The sequence below is a fragment of the Opisthocomus hoazin genome, chromosome 2 (genome assembly GCF_030867145.1).
Source record: "Opisthocomus hoazin isolate bOpiHoa1 chromosome 2, bOpiHoa1.hap1, whole genome shotgun sequence".
NCBI classification, from domain to species: Eukaryota; Metazoa; Chordata; class Aves; order Opisthocomiformes; family Opisthocomidae; genus Opisthocomus; species Opisthocomus hoazin.
Window position 1 is genome coordinate 128,130,678 of NC_134415.1, and position 25,947 is coordinate 128,156,624.

The 25,947-nt window shown below is 42.1% G+C and overlaps 1 protein-coding gene across 1 annotated transcript in view; it reads right to left on the reverse strand.

The window, feature by feature from the left end:
* Positions 1-25,947, reverse strand: part of PKHD1 (PKHD1 ciliary IPT domain containing fibrocystin/polyductin) — a 277,151-nt gene that overhangs the window by 91,143 nt on the left and 160,061 nt on the right. Inside the window, exons 49-52 of the mRNA XM_075414995.1 lie at positions 25,694-25,889; positions 17,265-17,330; positions 15,449-15,568; positions 4,933-5,070 (exon numbers count right to left, since the gene is read on the reverse strand). Of these exons, the coding sequence (XP_075271110.1) occupies positions 4,933-5,070; positions 15,449-15,568; positions 17,265-17,330; positions 25,694-25,889 (520 nt within the window). The remainder of the gene's footprint in view (positions 1-4,932; positions 5,071-15,448; positions 15,569-17,264; positions 17,331-25,693; positions 25,890-25,947) is intronic.

A 25,947-nucleotide genomic window follows, 5' to 3' on the forward strand; every position in this document is an offset into this window, starting at 1 on the left:
GCAGGGAGGTTGGACTAGATGACCCACAGAGGTCCCTTCCAACCCCTACCATTCTGTGATTCTGTGAGTGCTGGTGCCACAATGCATGCACTACACAACGTTAAAAAACTGAGTATGTGATAATGCTATGTATAAAAAACAACTTATGCTGCTATTAAAATCACCACTGATTACTGAAGAAGTGTGAGGTTCAGCTGCTTGAATTGCAACGCAGAGCTGTTAGCACAGTGGTTGCAGCTGGTTCATAATCCTTCATCAGGTCTAACCTCTGGAGAGGATAAAACCCTATTATGCAAAAATAGTTAAAAAAAAGGGGGAGAGAAGAGAGAGAGGTGTGGTTTTTCTACCCAGGTTTTGCCTTTTTCTGGACTGCAGCCTGGATCTAGTTTGCTGTTGAGTTTCAAAAACATTTTCCATTGTTTTAATATTTTGGTTTTATTCCAGATGTTCTTCCTGACAGTTTTTTGTCATGTTTTTTTCTTTTCCATAGCAAAACCCATTCAATTCTTTCCTAGAATAGTGGGTGTTTCCTCCCTTCTAGCTTTTCCTTTCTTTACAACATAACAGTCTACAACAGCTGTTGTGTATAAGAGCAAGCAAATCTCTGAGATAAGATCCCCTCCCTTCCTTTGGCAAGTAGACTTTCTGCAACCATCTCCAGTATCAGCTCTGTGTTTCCTGAATCTCAAACTTCTTGAACTCTACCTACCCAGCTATTTTGAAAACTGTTGTATATTGTCACCAGAAAGTCTGAGGAGTTTTTATTGATTGTCAATATACAGCTGGATAGTCACTTCTTATTGGTTCTCCTTCCCAAGCTGTTCCTTCAGGTGTTCAGACTGCATTCTGCAAAGAAGCCTGTAAAAGCAGCCTGTAAACAAGGAGATATCATACGGGATGCCTCTTACAGGTGGTGCTGCCAAATAAACAGAAGAGATGAGAGACAGACAGCTGTAGAGTAGGAACCAGCCAGAAGTGAGAGATAAATGTCCAAGAAATAAGAAATGAGACACATAGAATGGGATTCAGCTGCCTAAATTTAGAAGTTTTAATGACATCTGAGAGTCCTAGTGCCCTCCAAATCCACTATGTGAGGTTGGCAGATACAAGACAGGGATCAATGACAGAGCAGTGGCTTTTTAAGTAGAAGCTGGAGGCCAGGTGGGACACCTAAGGGTGCTCTAAGTGGTACAAAATCTTTATAGTCAGGTAACAGAACCATATTTCCGGGGAGATTCGTATACCCGTATTTGGGTTTCCTAATGCAGATACTCCCATGTGCTCCAGCTATCTGAGCTAACAAAGATCAGACAAGACGGCATAGACTGTAATGTTCTCTAGATACCTGCATAGATACCACTAGATACCACTGCAGTGTCTCTACTGACTGTATTGACTAGGTATCTACTGAAACAGCCAGCTCATATGCTGATGTCCACATGTTATGCCTGGATTTGAGTGTCTTAAATATGTGAATTCAATCCATTCCCTAGATGGTACAATCAGTTAAAAGACACCAAGTGGCTTAGACAAAGCAAAAACCAAACAGACAGAGGCTAAGAGATTAATTGAAGGGGATGTAGATGGTGCAACGAACTTTTCAAACCTTTTTTTCTATGAACAGGGATGAAAAATTGCTGTCAATACATCAGCAGTATTCTATCTTCTTACAACTTGAACAACTGTGCAAGGATGCTATGTGACTGCAATATGGGACTTAGCTCACAGCTAAAGAAGAAGGCACCCACACAATAGAGGCACTGGAGAAGCTGGTAAAGGTAGTCATCTGGTGAAACTCACTTGTATCCTAATTTTCATTATAAGTCTGAGCATTAATCACCACTAACACATGGCCATTTTATGAAGTACAGTGATATACCCTTTGGGAAGTCAGTATGTGGGTTCTTACTCATACTGAAAAGAAGGGGAGTGAATGTATTAGAGCTCTTACCACAAGCAAGATAAGAGACATCAGAAATATCTGGGGTTTCATCACCAGACAATGAAGCCATGAGCTAATGATGACCTCAGGCTTCTTGCCTTAAATGAGTGACTTGACTGACAAGCAGCCATCATGAGATATGCAAAACAAGAATGTGAGAAGTCTGTGACTAAAAAGAGAAATCCTATCTGGATAATTACTTGGCAAGTTCTAGTATAAAAAGCAAACATAGCCTGCCAGCAAAGTGCAGCTGAGTACAGTGGAGTTCAGGATGAGTCCAACGGATCAATTTGTGCAAAACGAAGTTCAGCATTTTCTGCAGCTTTATCAGGAGCTGAACGCGTTGTTCAGCAGTGGAACAGGGCACTTTCTGTGCATATAATTTGTGCTGACTTACGGGTTAAAATGAATGGAACCTTCCTAGCCATGAACTGCAAAAAAAATTCTGAGAAGTTGAGCTCAACATTTCTTTTCTTATTCTGACACAGATGTGCTAATGATATTTAAGAAATATCATTAATCACTTAATCTCTCTGAACCTCAAACTCTCCTTCCATAATTGGAAAAATAGGTATTTTTTTTTCAGCATAGCAACATAGGGAGGAAGAAATAAATGTGTTTCTTAAATGGTATTACAAATATCACCACCAAAGAAGAGACTTTGAATGTTTAAGAGAGAAGCTCTTTATCTGGCAGCTAGGACTACTGGAGAAGAAGTAATAAGAAAGTCTCCCCGAGTCCAACAGCAGTGAAAGGCTAGAAGCACCCAAAGAAATTTCTATGGGGATAGAGCCACACTTTATACTTCTGGGTTGTCTGAGGGCTCTGACAGAGTTCTTGCAGTCCTTTACAGAGCTTTACTCATTTCATATCTGCTAGTGATTCTGCTGATAATAATTCACTCCAGATTGTGATCACACATTGAAGAGGAAAGTGATGATAAGCCCTCCAGAAACCAAGGTGTCCCGAGAATTCTGATCTCCCAACTATGACTGGATTTTCTCATCCCAGTTTCTCTGCAAATTATTGTTTTAATAAAATTAATCAGCTTCTTGTTGGTGTTACACAAACTCCAATTTTACAGATTTTTTTTCTTTTTTTATGTATTGCTCATCATCACTCAGTTCTTATATACTTATAGTCGTGTTTTAATCGTCTGACTTTGTTTTTTACCTGCAGATATGATGCCAAGTGCTCTGAAGGACACCAAAGTCCAAGTAAGATTTGTTTCTAGAACTTATCATTGTTCTTTAGCAGTTTAAGTGAATAAAATTCTCAGGCAGTTCCAGAAAATCTTTGTTTGGCCCAGGCCACTGAATTAGAAGTAATGGCATGTGACCAAAGATTGCTATGCTGAAAACAGGGTATGAAGAAGTTATATAACAGGGAGGACCTGGGGATTTGGCTCACACGATGTCAACCCCAGATCCTGCTCAGGCAATGCTGAATGCTGATGTCCACACCTATTAAAACTGTTTACTAAACTGTCTCATTATCTATTTTGTGTCAGGATTTCTTTAGGGTGTGGTAGAATTGGACAGATGGGTTTCAAAACCTTCCTTCAGGCATGGAACAGTCAGGATTGGACAGATGGGCTCCAAGAAGTTACCTTTAGGCCTCAAACACATGGGAAGAGAAAGAGAAAGGGGGAAAAAAGCATGCACTCCCAGTTTTACAAGCAAACATAGAAGCCAGTATAAGATGTGGGAAACTTGCAGAGTCTCTAGCCCACTATCAGCTCACAGCTGAAACTAGAGCAAGAATAGGTCTCCAGAAGATGCTAGACTAGAATTCAACAGCTGCAATACCTGTTAGGCTTTTAATATCATTACCACTGGCAGATGTGCTGGAGGGGAGTTTGTGCAGAAAAAGAGTGCCTCAATGTTTTTTAATAAGTGTTTTTAGCAATGAACACATGCTCTTTCTTAAAACCAATATGAAACTGTGTTTAAACTATGAAAGAGTGTAAGTAAGAAATGGCTGAGACTCTTTTAAGTGTGTATATATATATATACTTATATATTAACCTCCCAGATTAGGCTTTCAAACCCCTTTTTCCAAAGAAAAACATAACTCAGGGAAATAAATCTTTTGGCCAGTACTGCATTAACTAACAGTCCCTTGAGATTAACAACAAACAAATATTGGAGCGGAATTCCTCAGGAGGTGATTACACAAACAAATTCTCTTTTTAAAGTTCATGAAACCAATCTTGAGAAAGGTCAAGAAGTGATCAACAATGTGATCCCTGCGTCCTAAGGATTCCTTAAGTAAATACAATGCCTGGCTTTAGGAACCTTGATATTTAAAGGGAATTATGTGAGTAATTACTTCTGTGTGGAGAAACACCGATCCTGTCCTTTGCAAATAAAGTGGAACAGTCCCAGTGACTTTGGGGACTCTGAAACCACCAGAATTAGGGGCAAGGTGGTGCCACCCTGAAGTCCTGGTGTTCATCTGTACAGAGGGGTGAGAGGAACAAATGTGCTGAATCCAGCTGTGCCAGTTTCATGCCACAGCGGGATTTCCAGGCACCCTGGGGATTGTCCATGACTCTGTTTATGTTGGGTTTAAATACTTCTGAAGAAGTGTCTTACTATGCCCAGACATCAGACATTGTCTGAACACTAAGATAGCTCCTGCCCTGAGGAATTAATGTCTCATAAAGCAAACCCACAAAAAGTAGGGAGGACTTTTACACACATCAGATAGAATCTCACCCACAATGAAATCATGAGTATTGCCATTAGTTTCAGTGGGGTGAAGATAGCAGTATTTGCTAGAAAATCAATAGGTAATTAGCTCCAGTGGGTAATCACTGTACTTCACACGGATTTCGGGTGTCCGCTTTGCAGAGCTCCAGATAGTTACGTGGCATTAGGATGGCCAGCATGTTTATAGTAACACTATACCGCCTTTCTTTCCATTTTTGCTGTCTATCAAGAGCAGAAATAAACCTCAGGCATCCAGAAAACAGGCTGTTTACTTACCCACTTTCAGTGTACCCCCCACCACCACGATACAGGCTGCACTCAGGACATTGCTGGCATTGCTGGGGAACTCAAGGGTCCCCAGGATATAGAGACCTCTCAGAGGGGGAAGAGCTGTATCCACCAGGATGGTCCGGTCTGAGAAACAAAGCAGAAAGTTGTTTAGAATGATGGGAGCCTAGCAATGCTGCTTGCCAACAAGTGTGGCCTGGAGGGGAAAAACATTAGCTTTACATGAGTTTTGTTTTATCTAGGTTGTTTTTGCTTAGAACTACTGGAGCAGGGCTTCTGTGTTTGTGCAGCACCCATGACCAGAACCCCATCTACAGCTAAGGCTCCATGGTGCGGCTGTAATCTGACAAGTAAATAATAACATTGTATTTACAATTACGTTGTTGAATGCTTAAGTCTCGTCAAGTGTCACTTGCACTATTAAGAATGCATGCGAAGGGCAGAAAGTTAGAGACATGTTAGGGTCACTAGGTGAATCTGGCTCTGTTAATGAAAGTAAATCTTGACCACCCAATGTAATGAGCCAGGACTAAGTTGAGCTGTGTCCGGACAGCACTGAAGAGAAGAAGATTGATGGAAGTGAAAAAATCCAGTGGTGTCAAACAGGCGCTGCATGGCACAGAGAGCCTGCAAGTCCCCACCTTATTAACAGCAGTGATCAAGGAGAAAAGCTGAAGCCCCACACCGCAATCCGCCTCCAATGACTCCCTGCCACTACTTTTCGCTCTCTGCAGTTTGGCTTTGCTCTCTCAGGTTTTGTGTATAAAAACCCATCACTTCCCCTCCAACCAACAGGAAATCTTTACTTATACCAACACTTCTGCAGAAAGCCAGACTTCTTCAATTCCTTATTCACAGCACTACTAGCTGTCCATGGTTTGGATGGGTGTACTCTTCGTTGGATAAAGATCTTGCCAAATGGCTGAGCACAGAGAGTAGTGGTGAATGGAGTTAAATCCAGCTGGCGGCCGGTCAGGAGTGGTGTTCCCCAGGGCTCAGTTTTGGGTCTGCTGTTGTTTAACATCTTTATCATTGATCTGGATTAAGGATCGAGTGGTCCCTCAGTAAGTTTGCAGATGACACCAAGCTGGGTGGGAGTGTCAATCTGCTTGAAGGTAGGAAGGCTCTGCAGAGAGATCTGGACAGGCTGGATGGATGGGCCGAGGCCAACTGTATGAGTTTCAGCAAGGCCAAATGCCGGGTCCTGCACTTGGGTCACAACAACCCCATGCAACGCTCCAGGCTTGGGGAGGAGTGGCTGGAAATCTGCCCGGTGGAAAAGGACCTTGGGGTGTTGGTTGACAGCTGGCTGAATAGGAGCCAGCAGTGTGCCCAGGTGGCCAAGAAGGCCAACGGCATCCTGGCTTGTACCAGCAATAGTGTGGCCAGCAGGAGTAGGGAGGGGATCACGCCCCTGTACTCGGCACTGGTGAGGCTGCAGCTCGAGTACTGTGTTCAGTTTTGGGCCCCTCACTCCAAGAAGGACATTGAGGTGCTGGAGCATGTCCAAAGAAGGGCAATGAGGCTGGGAAGGGGTCTAGAGAACAAGTCTTATGAGGAGCAACTGAAGGAACTGGGGCTCATTAGTCTGGAGAAGAGGAGACTGAGGGGGACCATATTGTTCTCTACAGCTACCTGAAAGGAGGTTGTAGTGAGGCAGGTGTTGGTCTCTTCTTCCAAGTATCTAGCAATAGGACGAGAGGCAATGGCCTCAAGTTGCATCAGGGGAGGTTTAGATTAGATATTAGGAAAAATTTCTTTCCTGAAAGACTGGTCAGGCATTGGAATAGGCTGCCCAGGGAACTGGTGGAGTCACCATCCCTGGACGTGTTAAAAAACATGTAGATGCGGCACTTCGGGATATGGTTTAGTAGGAATGGTGGTGTTGGGTTGATGGTTGGACTCGATGATGTTAGAGGTCTTTTCCAACCTATGATTCTATGATTCTATGATTCCCTGCTAATAAATTAGTTAACAGCGACCAGGGGAAACACCATTCTGTCAGATCCTTAAGGATAAAACAAGGATCATATTTTTATATTGCAGAATAGAGTGGGGAGGTGGTGACTGTCATTGACTGAGCACAATTACACTTCTGCCACCTAAAGCTGCAAGTCTATAGCCTCTGAACCTTTTAAATGCCACTTAAGCTTTCCAAGTAGGACAAGAGGAAGGATGTACATGGTGCGTCATTTACTGGTAGCCCACTGCACAGGGGGGAATTTCACCCTCAGGGCCTATCCAAGGATCTTTGATGTTACTAGGACCTTTCGGTTGATTGCACTGGAAAACAGCTCAGACCCTTAAATTGTGATTTCGTTATTGAAAAGAGTAACAGTTTTCTGGTATTTTGCATCTCTGAGCCAGTGACTGTCCCTGGAAGGAGGAAAAGCAAAGTCTTTCCTTAACAAAGGGTTCAACAAGGTGATCTAGTTATGACTTGCATAGAAATAGCTTGCAGAAAATAAGGATCTTCAGCATATGGCAGTTTCTGCCTATAACCGCTAGCAACTGCTTTGGATGGATACAGAAAAGAGTATGCAGTAGGCAGCACAGAGAAAGTGTTTCCCCAGAAACATAGGTTTTAAGAATTCTTAAACTTTTGTACTAAATGGCTTGAGTCAGCCAATTCTTCCAAATCCTGTTTGCAGGAAATGTAATCAAAAAACTACACAAAGTACACTCTGGGGTGGACTGAAGAAAGATGAGCAGACTGCCTTAATACGAGTATTTCATAGTTTTTGACTCTTTGGTTTTGCAGTCCTGAAGTTTCAAAACTTCAAGGGAAAAGAAACTTCTGCACGGTCTGGGATCCTCGGTCTGCTTGCAGATTTGGTTATCTCTTTTACATACATGTGCTACTCTATCCCTGTAACTCAGTCTTCTCACATCTTCTTTTCCCATTTTTTACTCTTCTTTCTCTCTGAACATCAGCAAGGGACACCCTGAAAGCCCAGGACCTCTGTTCTCAAGGACTACGCCAAGTACTGCAGGAACTGTTTGTTACTCTGAACGCCTCACCTCAAAATAAATTCCCTGCATCATTGGGCTGAAGCAACTTTCAAGCATGCAAAATTTTTGCAGCATTCGGATGTAATAAGTCTGTACAGAGCAAGTGCAATCTTTTTTTCCCCTAAATCTCACACTGTTTCTATTTGACACTTATTTACAGGCATGAAGAAACTCCTGTCTATAATCTCTTTACAGGACAGGTATAGTCCTACGCCCTGCAGAGCTGAGAAGTGAAGGCACAGTATGTGAGGATACAAAACAGAGAGAAGAGGATAAGGGGAAGATGTAGTTAAAATGATATCTCTCAGACAGAAGGGGAATCTAGTTTGTGAAATCACAGCTCAAGAATGTGGTAAAAAGCTGCAGTTGACAAAGGCCATAAGTATATTCATCAAACACAGACTGAAACATTTTTACAAGGAAAAGAAGAAGTGCTCCTAGGCATACCATTTATATGTCAAGTTTCTGTCTAGAATAGATATTTCTGCTGAGTTGCACATCTTTCTAAAAAAGGTTTTATAAAGGAAATGCTGACTGCTTTGTAACTGTAGCATCCTGCACATGAGCCTTGAAACAGAGGAGCGAGAAATTTCCCCAGTCAGAGAAATCTCTGCAAACCTACAGTTTCCTCAGTTTAAAAGAACAACACTCTGGGGTGTGATGCTTGGAGTGTGAAGTCCTCAGAGGGTGAAATGTTGCTCTGTAGAAACAACAGAATGCTCCTTTGAGGAAAAAATGTCCTTCTGCACTGGAGGAGAAAAGCAAACAATTTCAAAGGAGACTTCCTTACATGATCCTTGCAGAATGCACTCATTTATGTAATAGAGGAAGATGATAATTAAGGGGTTAAAATCATAACTTTTAGGTCAGTGAGCTCAAGAGATTTACCTTCAGAGAAGGACAAACTGGAGCTATTTTTCTCCCATTAGACACTCATATAATAACAAGAAACCACTTCCAGCAAACCATAGTTCGAGCCTGAAAACAGGGCTACTTTTTGTTATATGTATGATTTCTTCAGACAAAAGCTCACAGGTATGCCACAGTCTTAATGTTCAGATGTACAATACTGAGAAGTCGTTAATGACTCCAGCAATGACAAAAAATGCCTTTGATCAGCTGCATCACTATATAAAACACCATAGCATGCCATTGAACGGAAATCAGGCACAACAGAAGAGCTATTATGTGAGATACAGTACTCCAGCATTCATCTCTTCAAACAGAAAAAGTTCAAAGAAAATCAAAATCAGAAAATGAATAACAGAGTGAATTTCACCACTGGGAAAAAAAAAAAGAAAAAAAGAAAAAAAGAAAAAGACGAGAGAAATTGCCAGAGGCAACATGATATCATATCAATACCCTTCAAAACAGCATTCCATTGCCTGGAATTATAACACTTTCTCCTTCCACCCAGAGCGTGCTGTGTCAGGAGTATGTCACACTGAAAACCATAAACCAAAGCCCCAAAAATCCGAGGGCTTGAGAAGCTAATGTCACTGCTGGCTGCCAGAATGTCATGACTAAAATCATCCAGCTTCTTTTTCAAGGTAGTGTGACTGCTGAAGCCTGATGCATGCAAGAGGTCCTTGTCGAATGGCTGTGGCTCTGGAAGATGAACTTCCAGAGATGAAAACACAAATTGTTGCAGACTGAGCTAAAGATTTCCAGCTGGGGCTGGAAAAGACTTCTATCTGCTAGGGACCTGGACACTGAGGGAACTTGTAACGTCAACACTAAAAATCAGCTTAACATGAGAGACCCATCTCTGTTGCAAGTGAAATTCCTCCTTGTACAAAGAAGCCTATGAAATCCTGAAGTTTCACCAACACTTTCGAAACAGGGCAAAAATGGAATAACTTAGTACCCAACGCCAATCTCCAAGCCCTCCAAAAAGTGCCTGGTAAATGTGAAGCAGATACCAAGCAGTGACACAAAAACCTGTTCTTTAACATGAATATTTTGCTCATAGAGGTGTTTTCTAGCTTTTCAAACCTTCCTGAGTCTAGCCCGTGAGGCAGCCCTGTGATGTAATTTTCCTTATTTTGTTAAATAAGCAAACTGAGGCCTTCATTAGGTAAGTTTAGGCAGTGCCTTAGCTCTTCAGTGAACTCTGGGAATCTGTTTTCATTCAGAGATTTCAACACAGTGTCAGGCTCAGACCAAAGTCTTCCCCTGCACTTCTTCACACTAGAAACAAACACTAAACATCTAGTTCTTTTTTTTTTTTTTTTTATAGGAGACTCTAAAACTGTTCTTTGGCAGCTGAAAGAACTGACCCAGTAACGCACAGCATATCAGGAGTAGGCCCATGGCTTGTCTTTCTACCTGAAAATCATGAGGGATGGCTCCCAGAAGAGAATTATAAGTAACTAGAGACAGTGGAGAGTGAGACACAGATGCATCTTGCCAGGAGTGAATAGCAAAAACTTACTTTGGTGTGTACAGCAGCACAAATATTGGGTGATTTGCAGAATATTTGTCTTCATGAGAACAAACTCTCATTTTTCTGTAGCCGCTTGGAGTCATTCTGAGTTTAGCAGGATATGCACAAGCCAGTGGAAATGGGAAGGGAAACACCCACAAAATGCCACAGTTAAATATAATTGTTAAAACTGCTGATTTTGTTTTGAATTTTGGATTCAAGCAAGGTGTTGACTTCCTTGCAACTGGAAACGCATACATGCGCTTGTGGCAGCAAAGCAAGGTGTGACAAATGAACTGAAAATTCATCTTTTCTAATTTAATTTTAGATGCCTTAATTCGAGCAACATTTCCAGTGCCCTTATCACACCAGTGGTGACTACAACTCCAGTTTAAGACCCTGCACTCTGTTGAGTCCCACTGCCAAGAAGCATTTCAACACCTCCAAGCCAGCAAGAACTAAGTGGGAGAGTAAAAAGAAAGTAGAGGGAGTATGATCAGAAAAGGCAGGCATGCAACAGAGCTGTTCTCTCTCAAAACAGACTGGGTGATAGAGACAGTTTGTGTTCATGTTTGTGTTCATGTTCTTGGGCTAAAATTGCAGCGTAATTCCAGAAAGGCACTGGAGAACAGAACAGTTTCTGGTCACCAACTGAACACACATATCCAGTCTAGTGACAGGAGCTAAAAGATTTGTATCGCTCATAGGAAAAAAACACAGAGTATGGGTCTCCACTGGTCCAAGCAGGTAGTGCATTTTCACCCGTCTTTTGCCTCTTTCCCTTTCAGCCATTAAGAATTTTGTTGTGGTTTTGCTCTTCAGTAAAGCTCCGCTGAAGCGCAGAGACAATTTTATTGTACACTGTGGAGCACCCTCCTCTAAGCAGCTGAACATGGTAATTCAGAACTGGGAACTCCCAGGATCTCATCCTGCTCAGGAAACAACTTGTGTTCTTGTTCTGGTCAACCTTAATTGTCCTGGCGCCTCAGTTCCCCATAGGCAGAGAACATTCCTGCCCATGGTAAAATACAGATCATATCTAATAGTCCAACCCTTATCCTGCTGCCTCCCAACCAGTAGGCACCAATGTGCTCGAGAGACTTCCCATACCACATCTCTCAGCACTGTGCAGACATTCCCCAGTTAAACTGGCCAGACCACCACTGCTCTAAATTCAGGAGATGTTAGTTCTGACCCCAAACACTGTGCAGTCATGCTGCACAGTGCCAGGCCTGAGGTAATGAGCTTTACCTCTCAGGAGAGCTAATTAGTTCTGGTATACCAGCATGCTGATGCAGTGGTATCGTATCCAGTCCTAGAACTAGATCAGTTGGATTGGGCTGTGGGCAACAATGTGCAATGCTTCAGGCACAGCTTAGTCATAAAGGGTCTTGTGATATGTGACAAAGGCCATGGTCAATATTTCATGTGGCAGCTTATATTAATCATTTTGTCAAGATGATTACACTCACCTTTGCAGGAAGCAGAGAAGAGTTTTATTCATGGGTGAGTCTGCTGTGCACCAAAGGACCATCAGAACCTCAGCATCCACCTTCCACTCTCTTACTCTCAACAAAAGTCCAAATCCTTAGCCAAAGCTTTTTTTAATTGTTATTTCTTACTTTCTGCTTCTGTGTAGGTCGTGATATACCTCCAGTGACCACCTGAACACACTCTACATAAATAACTCAGTGTCAGTGCAGAGGCCTTAGCTGACAGTGGCACCATGTGCCTCTTCATATCTGCCTCTGACATATGGTTTTGAAGACTGAAATTATTTGGTCTTTTGACAATCATGGACTGATATTAGTAAACTGGTTACAAAGTGATACACGAGAAAAAAGTGATGACACCAAACTGGGAGGTGTGGTGGATAAACCAGAAGGCTGTGCTGCCATTCAGCGTGATCTGGACAGGCTGGAAAGTTGGGCAGAGAGGAACCTGATGAGGTTCAACAAAGGCAAATGCAGAATCCTGCACATGGGGAGGAACAACCCTATGCATCAGTACAGGCTTGGGGCGGACCTGCTGGAGAGCAGCTCTGTGGAGAGGGACCTGGGTGTGCTGGTGGACGACAGGTTAACCATGAGCCAGCAGTGTGCCCTGGCTGCCAAGAAGGCCAATGGCATTCTGGGATGCATCAAGAGGAGTGTGGCCAGCAGGTCGAGGGAGGTTCTCCTTCCCCTCTACTCTACCCTAGTGAGGCCCCATCTGCAGTACTGTGTCCAGTGCTGGGCTCCCCAGTTCAAGAAAGATGAGGAGCTACTGGAGAGAGTCCAGCGGAGGGCTATGAGGATGGTGAGGGGACTGGAGCATCTCTTCTACGACGAGAGGCTGAGGGAGCTGGGCTTGTTCAGCCTGAAGAAGAGAAGGCTGAGAGGGAACCTTAGAAATGCTTACAAATATCTGAAGGGTGGGTATCAGGAGGATGGGGCCAAGCTCTTTTCAGTGGTGTCCAGTGACAGGACAAGGGGCAATGGGCACAAGCTGAAGCATAGGATGTTCCGTCTGAACATGAGGAAGAACTTCTTCCCTCTGAGGGTGACGGAGCACTGGAACAGGCTGCCCAGGGAGGTTGTGGAGTCTCCTTCTCTAGAGATATTCAAGACCTGCCTGGACAAGGTCCTCTACAACCTACTGTAGGTGACCCTGCTTCGGCAGGAGGGTTGGACTAGATGACCCACAGAGGTCCCTTGCAACCCCTACCATTCTGCAATTCTGTGATTCTGTGAAACTGAAACAAGTGATCTGGCCTGGTTCTTAAAGAGCTATGAAGGGCAAAATATGCAATGGCATGCAAAATCCAACAACAGCAAGAGGATGTGAAAGAAAGCAAAGCACAGGAGAAATGGCCCAGTGTTTAATGCCTGCATAAGGGGTCAGATAAAACAGAGGTGAGAGTGGACTAGGAACCAGGAAGCACAGGGCAGAAAGGACACTGTCTGTGTTCCTGAATGGCAAGCAGGCACATGTTCAACATGAAGTACCAGTGGTGCAGCTGGAGTAATTTTCTTGGACAAGGAAAGCAAGTCCAGTGTTCTGGGTGCTGCACTTAGACTTTGGATATTGGGGCTCAATCTCCTCTTCTGGTTCATCTTCCCGCTGACAAGACTACATGGATGTTAGTGTTGCTTATACTGTCAAGGGAAATAGATGTAAACCTTTGCATCTAAACAGAGTTTAACTGTAAGTTAGGTTCATATTTCAGGTACTCCAGAGTGTAGTCTGGAGGAAAGAAGTGCATGCCTCAATTTATGGCACCTGAACTGAGCTACCTGATGGGAGCTAGGTGTCCAAGCTCCCATCATAATAAATTCATTTATGCATTTAGTACTATCTGAAGTGCCCTTGGGTATTTGAGACCTCACACGGGACTGACAAACATGACATAGGAGACACCTGTGGCCATCTAGGGTTTCACCTGGCTAGGCAGGAGTGCTTCATACCACACTAGATTTCTTCATATAAACAGGTGTCTTGAGCCCTGGAACTCTGCATAATACCATCAGTGAAGAACAACTCAATTCACAATAGATACCCACACTTGGTCAGCTCAGTAACTCTTCCAGCTCTACTAACTATAATGACAAGGAACAGGTTAAGATGCCTAAACATATGTGCTTACTGTTACCTTAGAAGCACATAATACATAGGACCTACAGGAGATAAGCAAACCCTTGGAGGGACATTTCTGTGCCTTCTCTGGCCTCTGAAATTACAAACATTTATGTATTTTAGCTAGTGAGATGGCAGAACTGAAAAAAACCTGCATTGTGCTCTTTTGATAGGAAATATGGGCCTTATCAGAAAATGGAAATTATCTGCTCTTCAGTTTAATGTAAATTCCACCCAAAAAGTGAAGAAAAGCGAAATTTCAAACACCATGGGGGTTTTTAACATTGGTCAGAATACTGAACATTAAATTTTCACTGAAGGTTGAACATAATTCTTAACCTTAAATTTTATATATATACATATATATTGCTTTTAATGACACAGGACAAAGAAGTCTTAACCATGATTGATGCTCCACGCCCAAATGTCAATACAAAGCAACAGAAAATTCCTTTCACAAAGACTTCACAAGCCAAAACCAGGTGGAAGAGACATGGAGCAGTGTTATACCCACATCCAGAAGCAGAGCTATGGTAGGCAGAGTGACTTATCTGGTTTCAAACAGATGAGGAGGAGGTCCCAGAGTATGTCAGATACATACCACACAGTATTCAGAAGGTTATATAATAATTAGGTCTGGAAGGGACCTCATGAGAACACCTAGTCTGACTTCCTGATCAGAGCAGGGTCAGCTATTAGGTAAAGAGGTTATCACAAGTTTTCACCTCCAGATTTCATTGCAAGTTGAAAAACATTTTTGCTAGAATTCAGAAGGTTGTTCATGCAATAAGGTAGTAAACTGAGCTGAGATGTAGATGTAACTCGAGACTGAGGTTGAAAAACAGGCATAGGCTAAAACATCTAGGAGGCATCCATGGCAAATGAATAGAATAGAATAGAATAGAATAGAATAGAATAGAATAGAATAGAATAGAACAGAACAGAACAGAAGAGAACAGAATAGAATATTTCATTTGGAAGGGAGCTACAGTTGGACTGAGAGATTATCATCAGTGAGAATTGCAACAGGAAAATAAAATTAAAGGTGGTATAATTGTGGAAATGTAAAATATGCTCCTGCACAAAACAGAGATGTGGGTCAAGTGATGAGCCCTTTGTGAGATGTGATTATGGGTCTTGTGAATCCTCTGCTCCAGAAATAAAGTCCCTGTATATAATTAAGCTGGAATATTAGTATGGGTAAATAAGTGTGTGCAAGTTGGTTTGTAAGTGTAAATGGAAAAGAATGCTTATTGTGTTCCAAATATCACACTTTTGTACTGTAGTATAGTAGTAGTGATTCCAAAGTGATGAGGAACAGATGTGGTGTCCTGCACACACTAGAACGGACACTAGCGCCAAGGAGCCCACATTGCAACGCAAGTACATAACCTAATGTAGACATACCACAGCACACCTACAGAAATTAAACGCCTTTCCTTCCTTACTTACTAGGTAAGATGATGACGTCTTCCCCAGGGCCTGGGATGCTGTGGTTGGATCCACCCCAGCCTTTCTCCACATCATTCCATGTCTCTGGGTGTGACCATTTCAAGACAGCATCAGAAGGAACTACAAAACAAGACATACAAAGGCAGAATTCTCATTTTTGGTAGCTGAAAGAACTACCATTTCTTTGATAGTCAAGCATCTGTGGCATTAACATCTTCCTTTTGTCACTGATGAGGTAACGCTAACTCCTCTTTGTTATCATCCAAACTTAAAGGAAGCTGCCCGATGGGTAAAAAGATCTCTCCCAGGACCATATTGTCGAAGTTAAAGGACAGGGACATAACTGGAAAAACAGATTCAATTTCTTTGGGATCCATCAAAAGCAAGGCAAATCTTGAGTTCTGTTATATTTAGCTTATGTTACGCCTTGTGAATCTGCTTCACATGCAACTGCTTCATTATCTTTATTTATGTCATCCAAAACTCTGAGCACTTTGAAGCCAAAATTAAGATGAATAAATGAAAATAAAAGTCAGTCACCTGTGCTTGGTGGTAAAACTAGATGATCAAAATGATAACTAACCCTACCAGACAGTGTCAACTCTTCTCTGGTGTTTTTCCTCCCCGAGTGCTCTAGAAATCAGGTTGAATTCCTATGGTATGGAAAATTCCATACCTTCTCAAAGTATGAAAGATTTTAAAATATGAGTGATTAACTCTCACAATCTTGATAGCCATCAAAAAGCGGGAGTCTTCTCTTTGCAAAGGCGATTAAGACCTGCCTTGGAAAAGCAGCTTGACTGAGACCCATGGCAACTCCAGCCCTCTCCCCAAAGGTTTATTTTTTCAGCTCAGTCCAAAAGGAAACTTCTGAGCCTTAGCATCAGGAAAATACTGGGAGGAATTAAGTTCACAAAATGTAGGTGCTTAACAAGCACTTGCATTTTAGACAACTAATGAGCCAGTCTTCATAAATTAATTGCCTAAGTTTGCTTTGCTATCAAGAGAGGAAGGAAAGCCTTCAGGGGAAATCCTGTGCTCTAAGTTTAGTAAGCCCTAAACTAAAGCAGACAGGGCCTCCCTCTGGAGGCCTCTGCAAGCACCTACCTCTGTCCTGCCACTGTAAAGGAAATTCTGGCATTTTTTTTCTTGAGGAGACCTTGGTTAGGTAAAGAAAACACAGGGGCAAGCTTATGCCCAAGTGTGGGGGGCTAGATCCCGCTCAGTAACGTTGTGGTGTAGAAAAACCCTCCGTTGCCAGCACAGGGAAACACAGATAAATTAAACCCAGGTGGAGCTCTTCAAGGCTGGATGTGTCTTTCCATTACTTGTTTGTTCAGGAGGAAACATTGCAAAAAGGTCTTTAAACCTTATTGCCACATAAATTATTATTGTTGGTAACATACAACAAGGTAGCTATGCAACTAAGGCAAAAATTCGGAGGTCTCCCTTGTCTCTGGTGTATTATTTTGTCTGATTCGACGTGTAACTGTGCAGTAATGTCACACTATTACACTAAGATCACTATGGAGCACTAAAATACTCTGTAGTCCTACATTCTCCATGACCTTTCTGATTTGCTATGGTATTTCTTAACAAAAGTTTATGGTGTTTTATGCTGTGGAATCACACATTTATCATGAGCAATGGTAGATATGACTCAATGAAACGCTTAAATGAATGCCAAGAAGCCCGGTTGGGTTGATATATGTACAAAATATTGAAGTAAAAAATAGCAATCTATTTCTGAAAAAGTAGTAAAAAGGAAATCGTGTGACTCCCAGACCAAGCCTTTCAGGCACAGACTATCACGCACCTGGGGTAGGTAAAGCCACTCTTTCCTTCACTTTCAGCGTGACCTGAATTAAGTCAGCTCCTGTGACTGAACACAGAGAATTATAAAGAGATAGAGCAAGGCCTTACAAATTAACAACAACAGCAAAATCACAGTAAATCAATTGCTACATGCGATATTCTGACAATATTTTACATTTCTAACAAAAAAATTTAAGTAAAATTATATGTATTTTCTAAGCATTTTTGTCTTTTCTGTACTTTGAGAAATGATTAAACAAACACATTTTAATCTAAAGATACAGAGGGTCTCAAGATAACTCATTAGAAACAGCTAAAAGAAAACATTCAACAATCAGAAATTCTAGACTGGAACATGAATCTCATTTATCCCACTATAAATCCACAGCAGTTCCACTAACACAAGCGATATTACACCATTGAATGCATAATGTATTAACTGGCTGAAACAGCGAATTACAGCTTTTGTTTTGTAGTTTGGTTTGGATTTTTTTTTTCCCAAATCTGGTGTCTGAAAGAGATGCTTTAATTAGTCAGACTTTATAGACTGAAGACAGGGACCCTGTGTTCTCTACTGTGAAAAGAGGTCACAAGCAATTATCACAGTTATAACCCTTGTGCCAGTATATTGTCAGCAGGAGAAGGGCCAGGATAATGCAAATCAAACTAAGAGGACCAGGAGAAAAATGCTTCAGACCCAGCTGAAAGGTTACCTCCTCTTCATCTCCAGTGGCATATAAAGGCACTTCCTTTCAGTCACCAGACTGGAACAAACATAGGTTAAAATAGGAACACTCGAGCTAACAGATAGATGTCCTGTCCACTGCCCAACCCCTTCTGGTGACCCTAAAGTCATCAGAAGATTTTTTGGTGGTAGAAGTATTGTATAAATGAAGCCATTATCAGAACTTGCCTTAGTTCCAGAACATGCCAGGAACTTTCCTACGCCTGTATCAATCCACCGATGGGATTTCATGCCTTATTGTAATTTACTTATTTCATCTTTAAACAAGTCTCTGTACTTTTAAATTGTGAAAACCATCCTTCCCTACCTCCCTCGTTTTTCTCCCACTGCAACTGAGCAAATTTAAAATAACTGAGGTTCATTAATTTTAATTGTTCAATAAATTAGTATGAATAATCAAAAAACTTATTCTTTCTGATAATTACTATTTGATGTCAGTTGAAAGCACTCGATTGAGTTCGCAGCATATGCTCCTATACCAAATGAGGCTTCCATAATTAAACAGAAACTGATTCCATGAGGTTTTTCTCATGTCTGTTTAATTAGTAATCAGGTGCCTCAGCCCTGTTCTTCAGTGGCACCTTCTCTCCCAATGGTAGCTGTGATCTGATCCATGTATCAGTCAAGCCAATCTGTCCCAAATCGTCACATGGAGCTCAAAACGAATAGCATCATGTCTTTGGGTGGCAACAAGGTGAACCTCTGAGGAGAAAGAATTACATGAAGATGCCAATTTAAAGTCTTTGACACAGAGTTCATGTGGCTTTTAGACAATACTCTTCCATAGATACTTTTACGGTTACGGTGGCCTTCACTTCTCACTTACAGCAGGGTAAATCAAGAATCAAAGATGTTACACTGGTCTTAGCAAAAGTGAGAGAACTAAGACCTGACACTATCTTTTTTTTGATAAATATGTTTTGTCAGGTTTGTTGGGTTTTTTTTTGCTTAATGTTGCAGACTCTACAGTGCAATTGTCCAATTAAGGATGTTTGTATTGTTCAGAGAAAAGCTGTTCTAATTAAATCATGAGGGGAAATAAAATTCGATCAATAGGCTGTATAGACCTCATAAAGGGGTTCAGTCCCCTTGCACAGTGAGGAAAGGAACAGTTATGTCATGTCCTGATTCAGGGCAAGGATAAAAACTTCTCATATTTGAAGTGTCATCTAACCACAGAGCATGATGATTCAAACCACTATAAGTCATTTAAATCCTCCACATGAGTGCAGGAGTGGGGGGGGCTGAATTCTCCACAGCCCTGCAACTTGCACAATTATTTATGTCAATGGGGTGTAAAGTGCAATGGCTGGGAATCAGTAGTACTTTGTTGCCATTTCCCACAAATACTCCTAAGAACTGTTCAATACGAGAGAGATACAGGCCTTGGGAATAATCAAGACTGCAGTGACACAGTCCTTCTGGTTGTTTTGTTTTGCTGCTGACTATGTTATCATTGTTTCTGTACAGGACAGGAAGAGATATAGGCAATACAGACAAAGGACGTCATTAGCAAACATTGAATTAAGGTGACTCTTCCCAAAATGTAGTTATAAAGCTCCAGGGTTTAGTTGTATAAAACCTTTATAAGGCTCATCAATTTTCTGTCTTATTACAGCTCTTCCTGGATGTTTGGGCTGTGAATCATAAATATAGGCCTTCTTGACGATACTCCCGGTAACTTTCTTCTGGTTCAGGGCTCCTTGAGTCAACATGAAGGAGGAGCAACTTTGTCTTTTATCAGCTTTGCAGTGATGGGGAATTTTCCCTGTGGATATTAGGAAGGGCTGAAACTAGGATAAATGGATCCAATAGCCTGACTTACGAATAACAAGCTACTCCATGCTATTTAACATCAATTGGACTAACATACATCACAGGGAAATCAAAACTTTTAGACAGCGCAATCAACAACACAGTGAGAGACACCTCTAGGAACTGGAGAACCTGGGATAGGATATTTAGTTATACTCTACCAGGGACTATTACAGGAGGTACCCAGAAATATAGTATCTTGAGGACACTGCGGTAAGGAGAAGAGATGTAAAACAAATACTAAAAAAAGAAGATTCAGGCTAATGAACACTGATTCTTTCTTACAGCAGTTTAATATTTCCAGAGACAGAGGTGAAGGCATGAAATTCTGCCTGTAGAAATGGCATAGTTGAAAGACCATCCCTGACGGGATTATAAAGGCATTTCATAGAATCATAGAATGGTAAGGGTTGGAAGGGACCTTAAAGATCATCTAGGTCCAACCCCCCCTGCCATGGGCAGGGACACCTTCCACCAGGTCAGGTTGCTCAGAGCTCCATCCAACCTGGCCTTGAACACTACCAGGAAGGGGTCATCCACAACTTCTCCGGGCTACCTGGGACAGGGCCTCACAACCCTCAGAGCAAAGAATTTCTTCTTATATCTAATCTAAATCTCCCCTCTTTCAGCTTGAAGCCATTACCCCTTGTCCTATCACCACATGTCCTTGTCAAAAGTCCCTCTCCATCTTTCCTGTAGGCCGTTTCGGGTACTGGAAGGCTGCATTATCTTGTTTCTGTAACTGCTGTGTTCTCTGGTCTCTCTGCTGCCATGCCAGAAGGACAGGAGCACATCCACCAGTCCAAGAAGGTTGATTTTTCTCTTTGTACTTCTTACCTCTTTGCTAAGAACTGACATTTCATTTCACAGAGACCACTTAGCAGCCCCCATCTGGTCAACTGACCTTCTGAAACAACTGATATAGGGTGAGTTTTATCTCGCTGGAAGACTCTTGCCTATACAACCAATCCTCTCAAACAAATTAACTCCATTCTTTCAGTCTTTTACCTAGGATTCTCCTTTACCTCTGAGCAATAAGGCTGCAGAAAATATCTTTGTTTATTTATTTTCAATATTTTAATATTAGAAACAAACATTCTTAGGGGCCTGTTTTTGCTCATATACAAAGCACTTACAGAAACCCACAGAGTGTAATGGAAGTGAGATCATTCATTTGGAATTTAGAAAAGACAATAAGTGTAATCAAATTATTTTTTGAAGAACTATGGAAACTGTAAGCCTGTTTCTGACATGGCAGTAATGTGTGGTTGGGCCTTAGGCCCTCTTAACAACTCCCACATGAGTAGCTTCAGCAAAGTCATCAGGATGACCCATCTCCCTAAAAGTTGTTTCTACTCCAAAATGTTATTTGGGGTAAACAAAAAGTTTGATAATCCTTTCAGTGATGTTTTCAACAATGTTTGTGTCAAGCACTTCCATTTGAGAAAAAAGCCAAGAGAAATTTGGAGATGGAGCAAGTCCATGCTTTGTTTCATCCCAGAAGAATAAGGTTTAAACATTTCAAAAGCGAACAAAAAGGAAACACCATCTCTGTTTTTTAGCCAGTTCCAGTATTGCCCAGAGACCTTAACCGAGGATCAGTACCACGCTGTGTTACCATATGCTCGTATTTGTAACAGACTTAAAAAGCTCATGATGATATTACTGTAATTTACACAGGATATTTCTCCTAAAAATATCCCAGATGTCCCAGTGTGACATTTCTTTCCACAACCCTTATTACAATAAAGTTTTTTTGATTCAGCTTGGTCACGTTAGGACCACTTTCCTGAAACATTGTTGAGCCACAACCCATTAGTGTTTCAGGGAGCTACGGACCAATTTCAGTGCCCATCAGTGACCTTTGAGGAACACTTCTTTCAAGACATGGGATACCCCAGAGAAAATCTGGGTGATGCTACGAGGATGAATATTGTGTGAGCAAAGCTGTCAATGTAGAAATGACTGGCATGGGATGCCCTAAGCTTCCTTGGCTCCCCTTCACCCAGCATCCAGCAGAGACATGGGGTTATCTATCCTTCAATGTCAATTCCTCTAAAATAGTCTGAAAAGACTATTCTCAAAGAGACTTCTGAGTTTGTTAACAGGGCTGATGTATGCAGGTAACAGTGAGTAGCTTTGTTAACCGGCTCATTGCATTGGTAGCCTGCATTGAAGAAAAACTCTCCATTACAATTACTTCTCCCCATTCAGTGACCCCTACATTGTCCCATGACAAGGTCTAATTTACAAAACTGCAAGCATGCAAATCATCAGGGCAACTTAACTCCTTTAATCCCCTCCATACGGTATATTTTCCTGCCTTCTGTGTTAGACAGACTTTTTTTCTCCCCCGAAGATAAACACTTGCATGACGCTGGGCAATTTCAGATGGAAGGGGAGGCATGGAGAAAGCCTGAGCCCATGCAAACTGCTGGCCAAGGTGGCTTCATTCAGCTGTCCGCTTCGTTTGAATAACAATATCTTCTCAGTCGTGGGGTCTTCCCTCCCCTTCTCCCCTGTTTCCCCCCATGCGGGCCTGAGCAAAAGGCTGTGTGAATTCAGGAGCCTGCTTGTGAATGAGCTGGCATCTGATACATATTTACTGACGTTAATTTTGGATGTAATGCACCCCTGCCACTTCCCCACCGTTTGCCCTAAAAGGCTTTCTGATGGGCACAAAAGCAGAGGGTCAAAAGTAAGTTGACCCCTGCCAGAATGTACAATTATTGGAAAGAGGCGGTACACCAGCAGCTGTCGAAACCCCACCGGCACGGCGAACTGCTTCTAAAAGTCAGAGGATGACTAATATGCCTGAGCTCCCCCCTCCACCCTGCAAGAGCCAGCTACTTTCTGCAGGAAGAATTATGGCCCTCCCGAGCAGCTGCAATAATTGTCTTCCCATTGTCCCCCAGCCCTCCCTCCACCACCCCCTACAAGTGGCCATTGTCAACGTGGAGTCAAGTGATTATATGCTTGGGCTGATGCTGTTTGCACCCAGCTGCCTGACTGCTGACACACGAGCACAGAGAGGGGGGACCCGCGTCTGCGAGACGGGACTCCGACATACCAGACCTTTTACATAAGTCAAACAGGAACAAATGACTCTTTATCAGCCCCTTCTCCCTTTGAAGTGGCGGCTGCTTATAGGCCCTTACAGCTTTTCCTCATCAGCCCGAGCAAACATCCTCCTTTTGATATGCTACATGCTCATTATCTCTGGCCCATTTAATGATTTTTGATTGAAGGGTGGCAGCGCAGTTGCCAAGAGGGTAGTTAAAGAGGCTCCACGCAGTCAGGACGACAAGAAAGGCTTTCCTTGTGCAGCAGCCTAAATTTGGAGTTTCTTAACAGTGTGTTCTTGTTCTTAGCAGCAGATAAGGGCTGAGCGTGAAATTCTTAATTAAGCAGTAAATAGAGAGTGGGGTGTCAGCAGATGCAGCCTGTAGCCATGGAGACCAAGTCAGATGAAGGAGGGAGCGGAGACTCAGCGTCGGCCCCGGGCTTGGGCATGACTGACAGCTGAAGAATCCGACAAAGCTTGTAAATGGCATTAATTAGTTGGCTAATTATTTTATATAGTTAAATGTAAATAAAAAATAAAAAAAAACAGCTTGCAGAGTTCGACAGGAAAGAGTTCTGAAGGCCAAACCTTCAAGCACTGTCCTCTCCGGATCGGTGCATGGAGTGGTGGGTTTTTAAGGCCAGAAGGGACTATTGTGACAGCCTTCTCCGACCTCCTACAGAGCATGAATCTTGCCTCATGAGGTTTCTAATAGCTTCTCGTAGAGCTGGAGCATATTTGTCTGAAAAGGCGGCCAAGCATCATCTAAGGACACTGAGTGATGGAAAGTCCACCACATGCCATGAGTCTGCTCTGGTGGCTAATTATCCTCACCCTCTCAGCCTGCACAGCGGAGATTAAGAGAGAAATTAAATGGCACACCAGGGCTAGGAATCTGTTAGCTTTGTTTCAGACTTTTACCCTACCAACAGCATTAGATATTAGGTACCTGACAATGAGTTATCGATCTCACTGCTATGAAAATCCTTGCTGAAAATGCTCACAGCATAAATTTTACATGTTAGATGTTTTCATAATTTCCCCTCATGTACTCTGGATGATTGTTTCTCTCTGTATTAAAATGAGAAACAAGAATGAGATCTTCACATAATAAAAAGCAGGATGAAAGGAAGGCAAGAGAAAGACAATAAAGTATCTATGATGCAAGAGTGACATATGCTGGCCAGATCGCTTTGTCCCAGTCTTTCCAAGACTGTCATCTCCTCTATTTTCAACAGTAGTAAGAGGCCAGGATGTAGGTGCCATCTTCTGAGCTTTCTCATGCTGCTCTACTTACGAAAGTGCAATTCAGGACATGCAAACTGAAAAACAGTGGAATTTTATGTTTAAAAGAACAGATTTACTATGTTAGTAAATTGAAATGATAAAAACATATTTCTTCTTTCTTTCAGTAGATACCTGGAACAATCTTGGGCAAGGCTTAGACTCAACAGCTAGATTTATACTAGGCAATCTATATCTATACTATATCTAAACAGGGCCAGGACATGGAATCCAGCACTGGACCCCAGTAATCTACATGGCTATACTGCTGGCCAAGTTCCTGGCACATCTTTGGCCCAGACCAATGGACTCTCCCAGATGGTGACTGTTAAGGTTTGGGAGTTAGCGCAGGACAAATATCTTTCCTAGTTTGAAGCCTGGGTGCATCCAGCCTGTTTTGAGAGACAAAACGTGAAGCTCTATGGACAAAATCTGTGCAATGCCAGTTGGCTGTAGGATCAGAAACTGTGGCCTTCAGACGGAGGTTAAGGTATGGGATTCGCCATTTCTCCTCAAGTGTACACTGGATGAATTTCACTGCTATCCGACTAAGCTCAGTGGATTGCCTGCCCTTATTCCAGCTGTGTTTTCCCTCTCTACTGCCCCACAGATTGTTCTAGTTGCTCACTCCTCGATAGATTCTACATGAGAAAGCCATTTGCATGCTATCTCATTAGTGCAAATCAAGAGAAATTCGTTAAAACTAATGGATGAGGTCAGTGACAAAATTTTCTTTTACTGTGAAAATCAGCATCTTTATACTTTAGCTTCCCTATATGACAGTCATCAAGGTTAAGCTATGCTTCTCAATGGCACTGAAATGTTTTTGTGATTCCTGCTTCTATTATTAATAATGGCAATTCTCATTACCTTGCCTTTTACATATAGAACTTGTACCCTTATAAAATCATTTGCTTGAGAAAGGGGATTGCAAAAAATGTCCCAAATTTAAAAGAATAAATGAAACAAATAAATATTAGTAAATATCTGAATTTCTTAAAAAAATTACCAACACGCTTCATGATCTAGTGTAGAAAGCCAACATACTCAAATGTAAAGCTCTATGACATCTTTGGAAGTTTACAGTCATAGCAAAAATCCTCACCCAGTAATCCTACTGCCTTCAGTGGGCTCAGCCTCGATAGATTGCACATGATTTACTAATGATACATGTGATATGGGACCAGCTGACAACAAAGGTCATTAGTGGAATTTAACCCAGTTTCCTCTCCAAAACACCAATTCAAATTCAGCTGATGTCACATCACCCACTATTTATGATACCTTCCTTTTGTTGGTAGATCAGACATCAGATAGATCAGATACAGATGGACCTGATGCGCATAAATTTACCTATTATTTGATTGTTCTTTTAGAAGGACCTCTCGTTTACTGAAAAAGCATTGAAAGATGGCCTTGTGTCTAAGACCTTATGCAGTTTGGGGGTTTAAATTAAAAAGACATCAGCTCGGTCATCATTCTTGAAGAAAAAGATACATTGCATCCCTCGTATTGCACTTACCCAAATAGGTTAGCTTCCTCAGTCTGCTGTCAAGATACCAGTCACAGCTCCTATGGTGTTCGTATGAAGGCAGCGATTGGAGTGGCTGTCCAATCCTTGTCCCACAGGACACTGCAATCACAGGATGGGCCGGAAGATCCTTGTGTTCCACCAGCAAGTAATTCTCAGTTTTGAAGTTACTAAACGTCACTGAATACTAGAGAAGAGGGAACCAAAATGAGCATGCCTGAGTCTGTAATTAGAGCTCCGTGGAG